Source organism: Lissotriton helveticus, chromosome 1_1 (assembly GCF_964261635.1).
Source record: "Lissotriton helveticus chromosome 1_1, aLisHel1.1, whole genome shotgun sequence".
Lineage (NCBI taxonomy): Eukaryota > Metazoa > Chordata > Amphibia > Caudata > Salamandridae > Lissotriton > Lissotriton helveticus.
The window spans coordinates 808,611,762-808,626,709 of record NC_136057.1 but is presented as its reverse complement, the minus strand read 5'-3'; the positions used below and the strand labels follow the sequence as shown (position 1 = coordinate 808,626,709).

At 43.5% G+C, this 14,948-nt stretch overlaps 1 protein-coding gene across 2 annotated transcripts in view; it reads right to left on the bottom strand.

Moving 5' to 3' along the window:
- The window catches only part of DOCK4 (dedicator of cytokinesis 4), a 1,604,094-nt gene that overhangs the window by 155,531 nt on the left and 1,433,615 nt on the right, over window positions 1-14,948 (bottom strand). For both annotated transcript variants that reach the window (XM_078674485.1, XM_078674490.1), the window contains one exon: window positions 14,351-14,437. In XM_078674485.1, coding sequence (XP_078530611.1) covers window positions 14,351-14,437 — 87 coding nt within the window. The remainder of the gene's footprint in view (window positions 1-14,350; window positions 14,438-14,948) is intronic.

The following is a 14,948-nucleotide window of genomic DNA, read 5'->3' as shown; positions in this document are numbered from 1 at the left end:
ATTCTAGAAAAAACTGGGACTGGCCTACCAATTCACGCATGGACACAGTAGACTTGGAACCAACATACCCTGCTTGCCCCTCTCTGTGTGAAGGCAGGTTAGTAGCCATGTTGTACATTGAGAAGGATGGGTTATTATTTAATTGTTGTGTTTGTAATGTGCCTTACACTGTTGGAAACTGCCCCAGAGCATTCTACTAGACTAACTGAAAGAATAATTTGCAAGACTGGATCTTAAGGACAGAATGTGAAGCTCCCCTACCCCACTGTGACTGGGACTCCATGTGCTCTCGGTAAACAGGAATTAATTCTGCAAAGAGGTAGAGGGTCTGGAGGCCTACAGACAATCTGCACTATGCAGGTCAGAGGATCATTTAAAGTCTTATATGGATCATGAAGTGTTGCCATCAAGACACTTTCCTAGTAATATCTCTCCAATTATCCAAGTCCCTTTGAAAAGAAGCATCAGTATTTTATACATATGCCTATTCAGTCAATGAATTGGCTCTGCTGCTTCGCCTTCCCGGTCCTTGCGGTTTCAGATGGTTGTTTACGTCTCACCACTGTCACATTTCACTGGCCGCCACTGCTTGTTAACTGGCAGGATTTTAACATGGCCCAGGACCCTGAACTTGACAGTGATAGAAAGGTGTGCTCTGGCAGGGAAGCCATTTCAATAAGCATAATAAATGTTGAGCAACAACAAAGCATAATCCAGTAAAAGAGACAGTCCAGTAAAAGTGGCATAAACTGCATTTTTTATGGAGATGCATTAATTTGATGAATAGGCATAAACAACCACTAGGTGGCAGTAAGATCCTGTAGAAGAAATTTTCTTAAATTAATTTCAATTCAAAGAGACAAATGGGTAGAGGAAATGGAGCATTTATGCCAGACCTAGTCTTTGCCTTTGATATAAAGATAGTGGTTTTCCCAGTGTGGTTATCAAATTTTCATTAGAGCTGTTAACTACGTGCTAATTCCGTTTTTTATAAGTGCACTTTGTAGAGAGAATATAGAGAGGTCATGGAGGACTAGGTAGGGAGGCCATGGAGGACTATGGTGGGAGGTTATGAAGGACTATCTATAGACCTGTGAGAGACTGCAGTACTCAACACCAGTGAGAGGTACCCACGAGAGCGTGAGTCTAATCCTATAGATCCGGAACCTTCCAAATCCATGCAGTCAGGGAAGATGCCCTGGCCAGATGGCTTCCCGGAGTCCTTTTATACTCCCCCAACTAAACCGAAGGCTGCTTTAATCTAAACCTTCATGCACACCAATGTTTTCACTCCAATTAAACACAAATGCAAAAATCTTAACTAATGTCCTGGCCAGCTAGATGGCTATTGGCTTGAGATACTCATGCCGCACTTAAGACTCTAACTGAGCACGCTTTATCAAACAGACGATATTGTAACAAAAACAGGTGCTTTGCCCACTTACAAGAATAGAATGGTAGAAAGATAATCTCAACCTTATTCCTATGTCTCATAACCAAGACATTTGGTTGAAAGTTCCCAGAAGACTGTCTGTGCCCGGATCGCCCCCAGCGCTGTGACCCCTGGGCTTTCCACCCTCCAAAGATACACCATTGCGAGCTCTACATCCTCAATCCCAGATGCCACAACAAACACTACCACCGTGCTTACCCATGCTTCACGGAAGGACCTTTCACCTGCACCCATAGTACCTTCGCTCGCCAAAGCACACACACCAGTGCACCAACAAGCCATGCCCCGAAAACACCAAAGACATCACCTGTACAAAAACACCACCTCATGCGCCCTTCGCAACACACGCTCACAATGCAAACACATCTCCGAAATTTGGGACCTCATCGCCACCCTCACACCAGACGTCCTCTTCCTCACTGAGAACTGGCTCAACCCCACTTCTGCGCCCAACATCACCAGAGCATTACCCAAAGTATACAAGGCCAACCACCATGACCGCATCATTAAGCCTGGCGGAAGGATTGTCATCATACATAAGAAATTCATCCAATGCACAACCACAAATGACATCACCCCAGTCATGGAACACCTCAACTTCTGACACTATACAGACAGCAAAACCACTATCAGGGGCACCCTCGCATACCGTCTTCAGGACCGCGTGCAGCCTTCTGCAACTTCCTCGCCAACTTCATCACCCCTGCTCCCCATAGACTCCAATAACTACATTTTTCTTCCTCAACTTCCATCTCGACAACCACAATGACATCAACACTACAAACCTCCTTGACAGATTTGACAATATCGGACTCGTCCACAACCCTAGGCACACCGCAGGACACATTAGACCCATCTTCACCTCCAGCCACTGCATCAGGTGCAGTCACACCATGGAACACACCTGGACTGACCACTCCGTCATCCACTTCAACATCACCAGCTCACAGACCTCGTCCCCCTAGTTGGCCCATGACCCCAACCGCAGCTGGAACAAAGTCTCAAAGGACACATGGATGAACACCTTCAACACCACACACTCCATATCCTACAACAATCTAGACCGGGATGTCAGAAATGTCAGCAATTGGATAGCCAACTGTGCCAACAGTCCCATCGACAACAACACCCACAGAAGGTCCACCAAGCAGGCTAGCCGGTACACTGAAGAACAGAGAACCGTTAAACGACACTGTAAACAACTGGAAAGCTGATGCACACTAGCAAGAACACAACTGACAAGACTTTTTTTCAAGACAACCCTCAACTGCTACCACAGGCAATTGAGAGAATAAAAGAAAAAGGCCTTAGCCTCATGCATTGAATCAAGCTCCAATAACAGGAAAGAACTCTTCAACATAGTCAACAAATTCTTCAACCCCTCAGCTGCAACAAACAACAATACCCCTTCACAAAAACTGTGCGACCACCTAGCAAACTTCTCCCATGACTAAATCGCCAACAACTTCAGAAACTTCAAACCCCAGCCCAAAGCCACTAACTTCTTCAAGCAACACAATGACCCCTCTACCACCATAGACATCAAACTAACAGAATTGGGCCAGCTCGCCCCACAGGAAACTGCCTTCATCATGAGCTCCGCTCACTCTGGGGCCTCAACCCACCCATCCCCTCACCACATTTTCCACCTAAGCGAAGCCAAAATCAGCCATGTACTCACGACCTTGTTCAACACCTCAATTGCCACAGCCACCTTACAAGGACTGGAGACACGCAGAAGTCAACGTCCTACTAAAGAAACAACTGGCAGACCCCAGTGAACTCAACAACTCCCGACTGATCTCCCTGCTCCCATTCCCGGCTAAAGTATTGGAAAAAGCAATCCACCGACAACTCTCCTCGCATCTGGAACAGAAGCTTATACTCAACTCCTGCCAATCTGGAATCTGCAGCGACTACAGCACCAAGACATCCTCAATGCAGCTACCAACGACATCCAAGCCCTACTCAACCAAGGAGAGACTGTGGCTCTGAATCCACCTAGATCTCTCAGCAGATCTCTCTATGGTCGCCCACCACATACTCATCACAAGGCTGCACATTAAGGGCATCCAAGGAGTCGCTTTCAGATGGATCGCCTCTCCTCACCGGGAGAATGTAAAACGTCCGCCTTCCCCCCTTCACCTCCAAACTCAATGAAATTATATGTGTGGTACACAAAAGTTCTCTTCTCAGCCCCTCCCTCTTCAACACTTATATGACACCTCTTGGCAGCATCACCAAAACCTACGGACTCAACATCATATCCTATGCCAATGATACACAATCCAAGCAGAGTCTGTTAGAATGAACTGGCAACAATATACCCACCTTCTCCCTTCACAGTGAAACGAGGCAAGGATTTCTACTTTCCCCTCTCCAACTTTCCATCATTGGCAGAATCTCTAGCAATAAAAATTAAGTCTTGCAATGAGATTAGGAACATTCCCTTTGGGGATGAGGATCTCTTCGGAAATGGCATTTTGCTGTCTTTAATTGACCAGTGTAACTCCGTACTTCTGGACGAGCTGGTACAATTTGAGAAGCCCACAAGATTAACAAGCAAAACTCGCCCATTATTAACCCCTCAGAAGCCCATGACTTGCAGTGGATTCACCCTTTCAAGTGGGCAGATTACTCAATCCTGCACTTGACCTGCAATCTAACTAACGGGCTAATAATGTTAAGGGGAGCCAACAAATACATGAGGATATTAGGAGGCGGGATCCCCTCTATAAATTGAGCAAAATGTCCTTAAAATTAATGTGGCCACTAGAGTCTCCGCCTCCTTCAATCCCTTCTTCCATCACATGTATACTGACCATGCAGGTGCATCTCCTGGACTTTGTTTGGAGTAGGGGAAGTCCACGCATCTCTAGGAGGGTTCTGATGGCACCTAGGGAGAGAGGAGGACTGGCGTCCAGTTATAATGGAGCAGCTCACCCCCTTTAATTTACGAGTTGACAGTGGAAAAAAGTGTTTTTCAATAGAACTCACAATATCGACAGCTGACATGGACGGAGCGACACAATTTCCATATGAGGAGTGAATAGCTATTCCAGTAAAACTATACTAGAGATATGGGACCACATTGCAGTGATGGGGCCGTGTCCTTCACAATCCAGCATTCATTCTGCTTGTGGAGGACAAGGTCTTCTATCACTGGAAAAGGAGAAATGTAGAACACTAGTACACTTTCTTTAGTCAGGAATGGATTAGATCTTTTGAATAATGCAAAACAGTCAACAAGACTCCAGCAATTAATCAGATCCAATATTGTCAACTGTAAAGATGGGCCCTACATCCTCTCAACAAAAAGGCAGTTATTCGATCTCCTGTCCCTATATGAAAAACTGCTCCACAACTATGCGGGTCTAGGAGCCTTCTCTCCAACCTGTACTGGACACTTCACTGTAGCAAAACAGTTGAGAGATAGGCCCTCCTGCAAAAATGGGAGAGGGATTTGAGTGGATCGATCTCACATGAAACGTTGGCGGGTCTGTGGTACAGTATTCCAAAGACCTTCTGATGAATCTCACAAAGGGAATCTGTTTTCTAAATAATGTATTGGTGGTACATGACACCAGTACGTCTCGCTGCATCTTTCCTTTCAATCCAGATCAGTGCTTCCCAAACTTTTTAGAACCACAACCCAATTTTTAGAATAACAAACATTCACAACCTACCTACTTGTAATGGACAGGAGGCAGTCACATCTTTTATGTAACTATAGCATTGTATGGCACCCACTGTCATTTACAGACAGAATATTTTCCATATAAATTACCACTAAATGTATACAGATCTATAGTTTTACTGATCAAACTATATTGCACACAAATGACAATGTGTGGAAATCGTGTTTCAGTGAATATTTATCATTCATGCATCATCAAGTAAAGTGTTTTGATTTGTTTTGATCCTATTAAGATCTTTGTATCCATCACACTTCAGAATTTCAAAACGATGTGCTTCATTTTTGCTTTCCTAACTTCTGAATGTGTAAAGTTCATGGTATTTACATGTTGTTGTGCGTTACAAACAAATGGCATTCTACAGCTTTTCACTTCACACTCCCTGTACCCCAACAAGATAGTAAAATATTCCACTTTACTTGTATTTTCTGACTGCAAAGTTAGGAGTTTGTAAACATCAATCCCCATGTTAAAAAAATAAACAGCGATAAGTCAGAAGACAAAGCCTGACATTTGACCTCTGTCTCTGAAGCACAGCAAATGTGACAAGATAAGTAGAGAATTTAAAGGCATCTTTATTTATTGCTTGGACGTCCTTGACCATCAAAGGATAATATTAGATTACAAGCAGTATCCTTAACACATTTTCCACTCTTGTTTTTAACATACCCTGGATCACCAGGAATAAAAGTAATTAACAGGTAGAATCCGGGAGGTATTTTTAATTTGCACTCACTTCATCACACTCACTGAGACCCCAAACCCGCTCCACTGTAAACAGGTGTTGTAGCACAGCTGAGTAGCATTCGATGATGAAGCATGACACCAACCAGGTTGGTGTGTGAGGTTTATCTAGACAAACTTTGGAGGTGCCAGACACCACTGTGCCAGGCAGCCATATAGCCTGGCCGTCTTATTTGGTTTGAAACATAGGAAGAGGACAAAAACATAAGGCCAGAGTAACATCAAAGGTGGCTTGTTATCTGAGGTTTATGGTCTTTGCGTTAGGAGCTCTAATGGCCGAGGCGGGTAAGAAGCTCTTTATCAGCAAAACCAAAACCTGCCTGACTTCATTCATATCAATGAACAAAAGAAATTTTTGCAAACCTAAACTACACTGACAGGAAGGGAGTCTTTGAGAGATACCAACTGCCTAAAAGTGTCCCGAAATTAGGACCTTTTGGAAGCTGGGCAGTTGTGTCACTTGGAGCCTAGCATAGGCCCACACGAGTAGCTGGATATGAATGCACGCAATGTACAGCCAGAGGGAGTGACTAAAAGGTTTTTATAGAGTTAGGAGGAGGAATAACAACATTTTGTACTGTGCTGTTACATGTCCTTGTTAGTAAGAAAGGCAGTCTTAGATGCAAACACCTTGTACCACTGCATTATGAAAGTAGCGTTGTGCAGGAGGTAATACCTGTCAAGAATATTTAGAAGAGAGGTGACTTATTTTAAAGATGCACGACAGTGAGCATTTTAAAAAATATAGGCACACCTACAACGTTTGGTGTGCAAAAAGCTATAGACATACTTTTATTACTGATTTGTAATTATCTTTAAACACCTGGTGCAAGTGACTGAGAAAGAGTAGTTGTAATTCATATATCAACAATAATCTGGCCTTGTGGTTATAGTACACGATCATTAATAAGTGGTAGCTTCTGGCAATAGAAGCAAATTTCAACTATTAGAAAGCAGTAGGAGAAAGGTGGAGGGGAGACTGCCTTAACGTTCACAAAAGAATATGAGTGAAATACAAACGTGCGTTTTCTGAAGAGCGGAACAATAAATGTTCAAAATAAAAAAATAAAAACATAAACTAGAGCTCCACAAAAAACACAACTTACAACTTCTCAATGTGGTAACACACCACCGCCACAGCTTCACCACATTGTAAGACACCGGTCAGTCTAAACCACTGAACACAACATGCCTTAAATTAACACTTTCATTGTTCAGTTTAAGTGATTCGGACAGGAATTTCCCCTGTGATATGCCAACGTTTCACACAAGGGAACAGATCATTAAGATGGTCTTTAAAGATAATCGCGCGTCAGACTTGGTTCAACAAACACAAATTAGGCACGTCTGTGAGAGCAATGATGCAAGTGTGCAACATGTTTATTGCGCCCTTTAATGATATGGCAGGATGTCTGTGTTTTACCTGCGTGAAATTATCCTCGTGACATGCTTTATTCTTTGCAGATATGTAATTAGAAATCACTCATAACAGCACCTTTCGCCATTTAACAGTGGAGTGGGATAATATTAATCAATTGCAGATGGCATACATCTAACACAGTCAAGGGCACTCGAGCCTTGAGTTGGATAATTGCTGCAGTTAATTGATTTATCACTGAAGCATTATAACTACATGATTCGTTTGTCTTCTGCTTCTACCATGGATTACACACTTAAGGTGACTCTACAATCAGGAGGTGCAAAATAATCAGAAGTCTCCCTTGTTGCGATTACTGGTCACCTTCCAGCTCACTTAACATATTCACAGTTTGCAAACTGATAGAAACCAATCACTAATCACATTTCCTTACCCTTCTTGAAGCTTGGTCGTGTAAAGCAATTAATAGACAGAGTATAACTAATGGTTACCTATAAAATGGGAAAGGACACTTCCCTGAAGATAAAAGAAGTGGCCCGATTCACAAAGCAGTTTGCGCGTGTAAGTCTAATTTAACACTAGTAAGACTTCCCACTCCTGGTCACTCCTTCCAATCCTAACAAAATCCGTAAGAGGGCACCTTATTTACCCACCAATAGCACCATAAAACCAAATCCAATTTATGTCTCCACTAAGACACCTACCAATTAATCTCACAAAACAATTCATATTAATAATCAGAAAAAGTTTGAAATACAAAGTTACTTACCTTTGGGTCTCAAAATGTTGTAATAACTAGGTTTTACTTTCATCAAGCTCAATGGAACTTGATAAAAAAAGCATCAGGTCCAAAAATAAAAACTTTTAAATTTTTTGTTCTCAAAACAAACACTTACAAATATGTAATACTCACAAAGCGTGCGTCTGTCTAATTTGGAGAAACTTCTGAAAATTAAGACATTTGAAAACTCCATATATCCGGTGAAATTATTTTCTGCATGAATGGACTTTTCGTCTTGACCATCTGAGTGAGTGACAACTCCTGCCTCATGAATGTTTGTGGAAATTACAATACATTTGTTACCCTCCCGTACAGTTAGTTCTTTAATACTACCAAAGTGCTTGTTACCAAAATATACCTAAGCAAGGGCTGTTTTAGAGGGGTTATGATATAGGATAGAGGAGCTAATGGTGGAGGGCTAAGGTTCTGAGGTATAGTGGTTAAGGAGTTGGGTGTTAATGGTCAGGAACTAGGGTTAAAGAGTTAATTGCTATAGAGGTTTGGTGTATAGGAGTGAAGGGTTCTGTTTAAGCATTTGGGGTTTAGCTTTAGGGATTAAGGGTTTCACACATAGCAATATCCTCCCAAAGCATTGGCTAACTTGTAGCTGTTGGGAGTTGTCTGAAATAGTGTAGACCATTTTGCAGCTTTTCAAATATCAACAATAGGAATGTTTCCTAAAAAAGCCATAGTGGCCCCTAGCTTACAAGTGGAATGTGCCCTCAGGGGTACAGTTAGACTTCTCTTTGCTTTCGCACTTACCAATCCACCTTGCAATACCTGATTTGGAGATATGATTGCCCTTGTGTGGTAGCGCAAAAGCAAAAAAGTTGTTTCGTTTTATGAAAAGATTTTGTCCTTACAATGTATTACAAGAATGCTCTTCTAACCTCTAAGGTGTGTAGAGCTCTTTCTGCAATTGAATCAGGTTGAGGAAAGAATATGGGTAATTCTACTGACTGATTTATGTGAAATTCAGATACAACCTTGGGTAAAAATTTAGGATTAGTACGAAGAACCACTTTGTCTTTGTGTAGTTGGAAAAATGGTTCTTGTATGGTTAATGCCTGTAATTCACTCACTCTCCTTAATGATGTGTTTGCAATGAGGAAAGCTGTTTTCCAAGAGAAGAACTGTAGTTTGCATTTGTGCATGGGCTTAAAACGTGGGCCCATCAACCTTGTGAAGTCTATATTAAGATTCCACATTGGAGCTGGTGGAAGCTTTGGTGGTATGACCCTTTTTAGTCCTTATATGAAAGCTTTATTCACAGGTACTCTAAATAACGCAAATGCTGTCTATTTTGTAGATATGCAGCAATTGCCGCTAGGTGTAGTCTGATAGAGGTATAAGCCAACGCTGGCTGTTGCAAGTGTAACAGATAGCATATGATGTTCTGTATGGAAGCATCAAGAGGGTTGATATGATTGTTACCACAGTAAATAACAAATCTCTTTCACTTAGCTGCGTAGCAGGCCCTTGTAGTAGGTCTTCTAGCCTCGCTAATGATATTCATAAATTCTGGTAGAAGGTATAAGTAACCAAACTTTAAGACTTCAGGAGACAGATCTCGAGGTTCAGTTGCTTGGGATCTGGGTGTCTGATTTCTCCATGGCTCTGTGTGTGGAGACTGGAGGTTAAATGTAGCTTTTGATGCAGAACTAGAGATAACTCCAATAGGGTTGTGAACCATGTTTGTCCTTGCACTGTGTGTTGTTGTAGATGAGCTCCCCAGCCAGTGAGGGACACGTCCGCTGTCAGTACTATCTGTGGAGCCGGGTCTATGAAAGGCCATCCTTTTGATAAATTTTGTGTGTTCCACCACTGCAGAGAGCGAAGAGTACGGCCGCTTACCAACACTAGATCGGTCAATAGACCCTGTGACTGGTTCCACTGACTGGCAAAGCATTCTTACAGTGGACGAATGTGCAGTCTGGCATGGGGGATGATTATGATACAAGATGCCATCATTCCTAGCAATTGCATATAAACCCGAGCTGGAATCCAATGATTGGGTTGAAATTGGAGAACTAAAGCCTATTTCGAATACTGGCTGCGCTGGGAACCGCCAGGGCTTTTTCAGTATTTAGCGTGGCACCTATGTAATCCTGAGTATTGGTTGGTAGGAGATGTGATTTTGTCACATTGATTGTGAACCCTAGTTTATGTAGTAACTGAATTATTCTGAAAGTGTGCTTATGGCATTGTTGGTACGTGCTGGCTTTGATGAGCCAGTCGCCCAAGTATGGGAAGACATGGATGTTTTGTCTTCTCAGGTAAGCAGCTACTACTGCCAGACACTTTGTGAAGCTTCTGGGGGCAGTGGTGACTCCGAATGGGAGTACCTTGAACTGGAAGTGTTGACCCGCTACCACGAACCTGAGAAATTTGCGATGAGCAGGGTGGCTTGGAATATGAAAATAGGTGTCTTTTAGATCTAAAGTAGACAGAAAGTTTCCTTTTTGCAGCAGAGGTAATACTTGTTGCAGTGTCACCCTGTGGAAATGATCTGACTAAATGTAAAGATTTAGTTCTCTGAGATCTCATATAGGTCTGAGAGAACCATCTTTTTTGGGTATTAGGGAGTAAAAAGAGTATACACCCGACCCGTGATGTTGCGATGGTACGGTTTCTATAGCTCTTTTAGAAGTAGAGACTGAACCTCTTGTTTGAGGAGGTGTAGGTGATCTGGTGAAAGTTTTGGTGGAATGTTTGGAGGAGTGTTGATGAACTCCAGGCAGTAACCAGAACGTATAATTTGTAGTACCCAATTGTCTGTTGTTATTGACTGCCAGTTTGCTAGGAAATCTGACAGTCTTCCCACGGACAGGTGTTAAGTGATTGGGGAAAGTGGAGGCAAGTCACAGCTTTGTATTGGAGGGGGAGGTGCATGTGTTTGCGCCACTGCTCCTGCCTTTGCTGTTGTTACCTCTGTAACCCCCTTTGAAGTAACTCCTAGATGGAGAGGGTTGGTTATTGCCCTTATAGGTGGAGGTGGTGTCCGATGAGGTATTTTTAGAGCCTCCATGGTAAAAGGAGCCCAGAACAGAACCACAGCTTTGTGCTGACTAAAGGGCTCCATGGATTTGGCCACTTCAGTGTCCTTCATTTTCTCTAGTTAAGAATCTACCAGTGGAGCCAAATAGATGCTCTTTATCAAAGGGAGTGTTTAAAATGGAGGTTTGCACCTCTGGCTTGAACCCTGATATGCAAAGCCAAGCATGTCTTCTCAAGAAAACACTGGTGTTTACCCCTCTAGCAGCAGTGTCTTCAGCATCTAGTGAACATCTTATAGCGTTATTGGAAATAAGTTGCCCTTCACACACCAGGTCTTGTGCCTTAGATCTCTGTTCCTGGGGCAAATATTGTATTAACTGCTCCATCTCGTCCCAGTGCGCACAGTCATATCGTGCTATCAATGCCTGAGTTTTAGAGACACACCAGAAATTGGCCGCCTGAGAGGCCACCCTTTTCCCGGAAACATCAATAAGTTTGGATTCTTTATCCGGGGGTGGACCATCTCCTGTTGTCTAGGAGTTGGCCCTTTTCCTTGCATTGGACACAACCAGGGAGTCTAGTGGCAATTGACCTTTTATATATACTGGGTCCGATGGGGATGACTTGTATTTTTGTCTGCTCTAGAGGTAAGAATACGATCTCTGACCATGTCGTTAAAAATGTCATCTACATGCCTGATCATCCCTTTGAGCATAGGTAGTGTATGTGATGACCTCTGCGTAGTACTGAGAGTTTCAAAGAGGAAATCCTCTTCTAAGGACTCCTTATTTAGCTGCACCCCATGATAGTTGGCAGCCCTACCCAGTAACTCAATGTAGCCTACACCGTCATCTGGTAGAGAGGGCTTGTTAGAATATAAATCAGGATCATTGCCCGTGGGCGAATTGGTATTGTAATCATCCCATGGGTCTTGCATTGGTTGAGTATCATCCCCATCCCCATGGTCATCCCCATCATCCTGGTTGTCAGGTGTATGTGGTGGTGAATGTTCAGGTGAAATAGGCTGAAACTGAGATGAAGGCGGTGAAGGAAGAGGAAGAGGAGGAGGAGGGGAAGGGTTAGTTCCAATTGTTCTCTTCTTGTAAGGAACGTGGTATTCTTCCTCTGTATCAGTCCTTCTTTTTAAAGTCACTTTAGTGGTGATGTGTCCAGTTTGAGGATGATCATACAGCACTTTTTGTTTCGGATCTGGTTTGTCGATCGGAGCGTCGAAACTGGGTCTTTTGGTGATTTCAGCACATCTCACTATTTCGGTGCCAAAGGTTTCGGTGCCGAAGTCTTGGGTGTGGATATCTTCGGATCCGAAGTGTGTTTCAGTGCCCAATGGTGGGGGTCGGTGCCAGACTTGTGTTTCGACCCCGAAGGTCTCGGCTCCAAACTTGATTTGGAGGGAGTGTTTTCGCAGCCAGAAGGCTTTTTGGTAGGCTTCGGTGCCGAGCTAGAAGGCGGGAGTCTGAAGCATGGTATCGGTACCGACCGGAGCCCGTGGGTGCGGGTTGGACCGGAGCCTTCTTCTTTAGTGGAGTTGGGTCTTGGGACGAAGGCGGAGCTGTAATCATGGTACGTTGTCCTTGTGGGATGTCGTTCTCTTGGTCGGAGTAGAGCTCTGGGATGGCGATCGGCTCCTGCTCCTCCCCGGTTCCCATGGCCTTGCCTGCTTCGTCGTCCGATTGGTGTCCGAAGAGGTCCAGAATGGAGCTTGTGTGCTGGCTGTGCATGTCGCGACGTCGAGCCCGACGGTCGTGGTCTTGGAGGGGAAAGCCTGGCACACATCACAGTCCTGTTCTCTGTCTTCGGGGCACATTCGCTATGGAGCAAAGAGGGAAAAGAACCCTGGTAGCCCTCCACTCAACTCAGTAATACACAAAAAGACCAGGGTCCTAAGACTACGGAGATCCTAATCGATCGTATCTCCCCTCTGTAGTCCTGTTTAGAGGTTTGTAGTGTTCTACATATCCCTCCCTGTACTCTATTTAGTAGTATTCATATATATATATATATATATATATATATATATATATATATATATATATATATATATATATATATATATATATATATATATATATCTTAAAACCTATTCTCACACTTTGATGACAGTTTTTAGTGACTACGCATTCTCAACTGTTGCAGTCCCAATCATCCACTCCTCAAAGTGAAAAAAGTGGAGCGAGCGAAATGACACCTCACGGACGTACCACCAGGCGGACCACTGATAGGTACTCACCAGTTGGGTCCATTGTTATCATCATTGGCAGTCATTACACTCTTAACAGAAAAAGTGTCCAACGAAAGAAGTGAAACGATAAAGAAGGTGCGAAAAGTGAAGTGCAAGAATGTGTCACACCTCACAATGTGGAAAAATGAGTTAAAATTGGACGGGTTCACTCAATGCACAACAACTTTATTCTTTTGCTCAGTGAACCCACTCAAAGTAAAAAACAGTATAGGCTGCTATGTATGCATACCACTGTTGAATGCCAACATGTTTCTCTGCTTCGAGACTTTTACGCAGATTCATCAGGGCCAAGTTTAATTTGCCACAGCACCATGTGTTCGTGAAACCCTTTTTGGGCAAGACAGTATTTCTATTGTTGCTTGTATCGCCCGGGCAACACGGAGCGTGTTGTCTCCCTCTGCAAAGGAAACTTTTTATTCACGATCCTCCCAGCTCTTGGAGGTTTTTTAGATTGATGTGTCCAACACATGGTGCAGCAGGGGAATTAGCCCGGCACCTGAGCATTCTAACGTTCATGACGAGCTCAGCTTGTCATGAGCACACGAGAACTGTGGCTCATGACGAGCTCAGCTCGTCATGAGCGTCGGAGGGGTTAAAGCCCGAGACTCCAAACTACTAAAAATCATTACATTTCGCCAGTGAGACTGCGCATGTGCGCAGCCCACGCAGGCTCGACCTAAAAACGGAAGATAGTCTGGCAACAGACACCGTTCCCATTTACTTCCCCTAGAGAAAACCACTTTAAGGTTGGTCTGCGCAGGCTCACAGTAACCCATCCCTCCCTCCAGCAGTGAACGGCAGGAGGGGGGAGGCAATATCTAGCTGTCACATGTGCGCATAAGAAGTCATCATTAACTTAACTTTATGAAAGGAAATCCTCCCTGGCATCATTACAAGAAAATATTCCAGATGCGCATCGCACATGCTGCCCGGTCATACAATCTGCCCCAGTACATCCGGCCCGCATATTTTTCAGTTTCCAATACCATACCAGATGTTCTGCTGAGGCTAAATGTGAGCAGTTATAAAATGTAATACCTACCACTTCACGCTTTTCCACTTCAAACCACCGAGAGATCCCAGGCAAACTTTGCACCAGTGTTAATGCAGTTCTCTCCACCCACAGGCTCTAAAAAACACAATATTTTCATATGTTAACCTCAGAGAAAAACAAACGAGCAACGACCAGATGTGTATCCATTTAAAACCTACCACACACATTATGTACAGTGAATACAATATTTAGCAGGCAAGTGGTGTGTGCAGCCCTACCCCATCCCCACAGGACAAACACACAAGTGGAACTGCCCAAATGCAAAGAGAACGTTTATAATTGCGGAAGGGGTACTGCTCATTATCTGGATAGCAATATGGTAGAGGAAAGAAGGCATTAGGGACACGTTCTTACATCACCATGGAACGATTTAGGCGCTGAGAACTAATTTTAAACCAAAAATTTCAAAATAGAGAACAAAATTCAGACTGTGGGAAATTGGCCATGTTCCATGACTTGCAAATGGAATACAGATGCTCCAACCATAACTGTCCCAGCATTAGTATGGCATGTATAAACAGGTGATATTTGTGAAGATCGCATGCAAGTCCTAATCTTCAGGCATTGCCTTTCAGAATCGGGCATT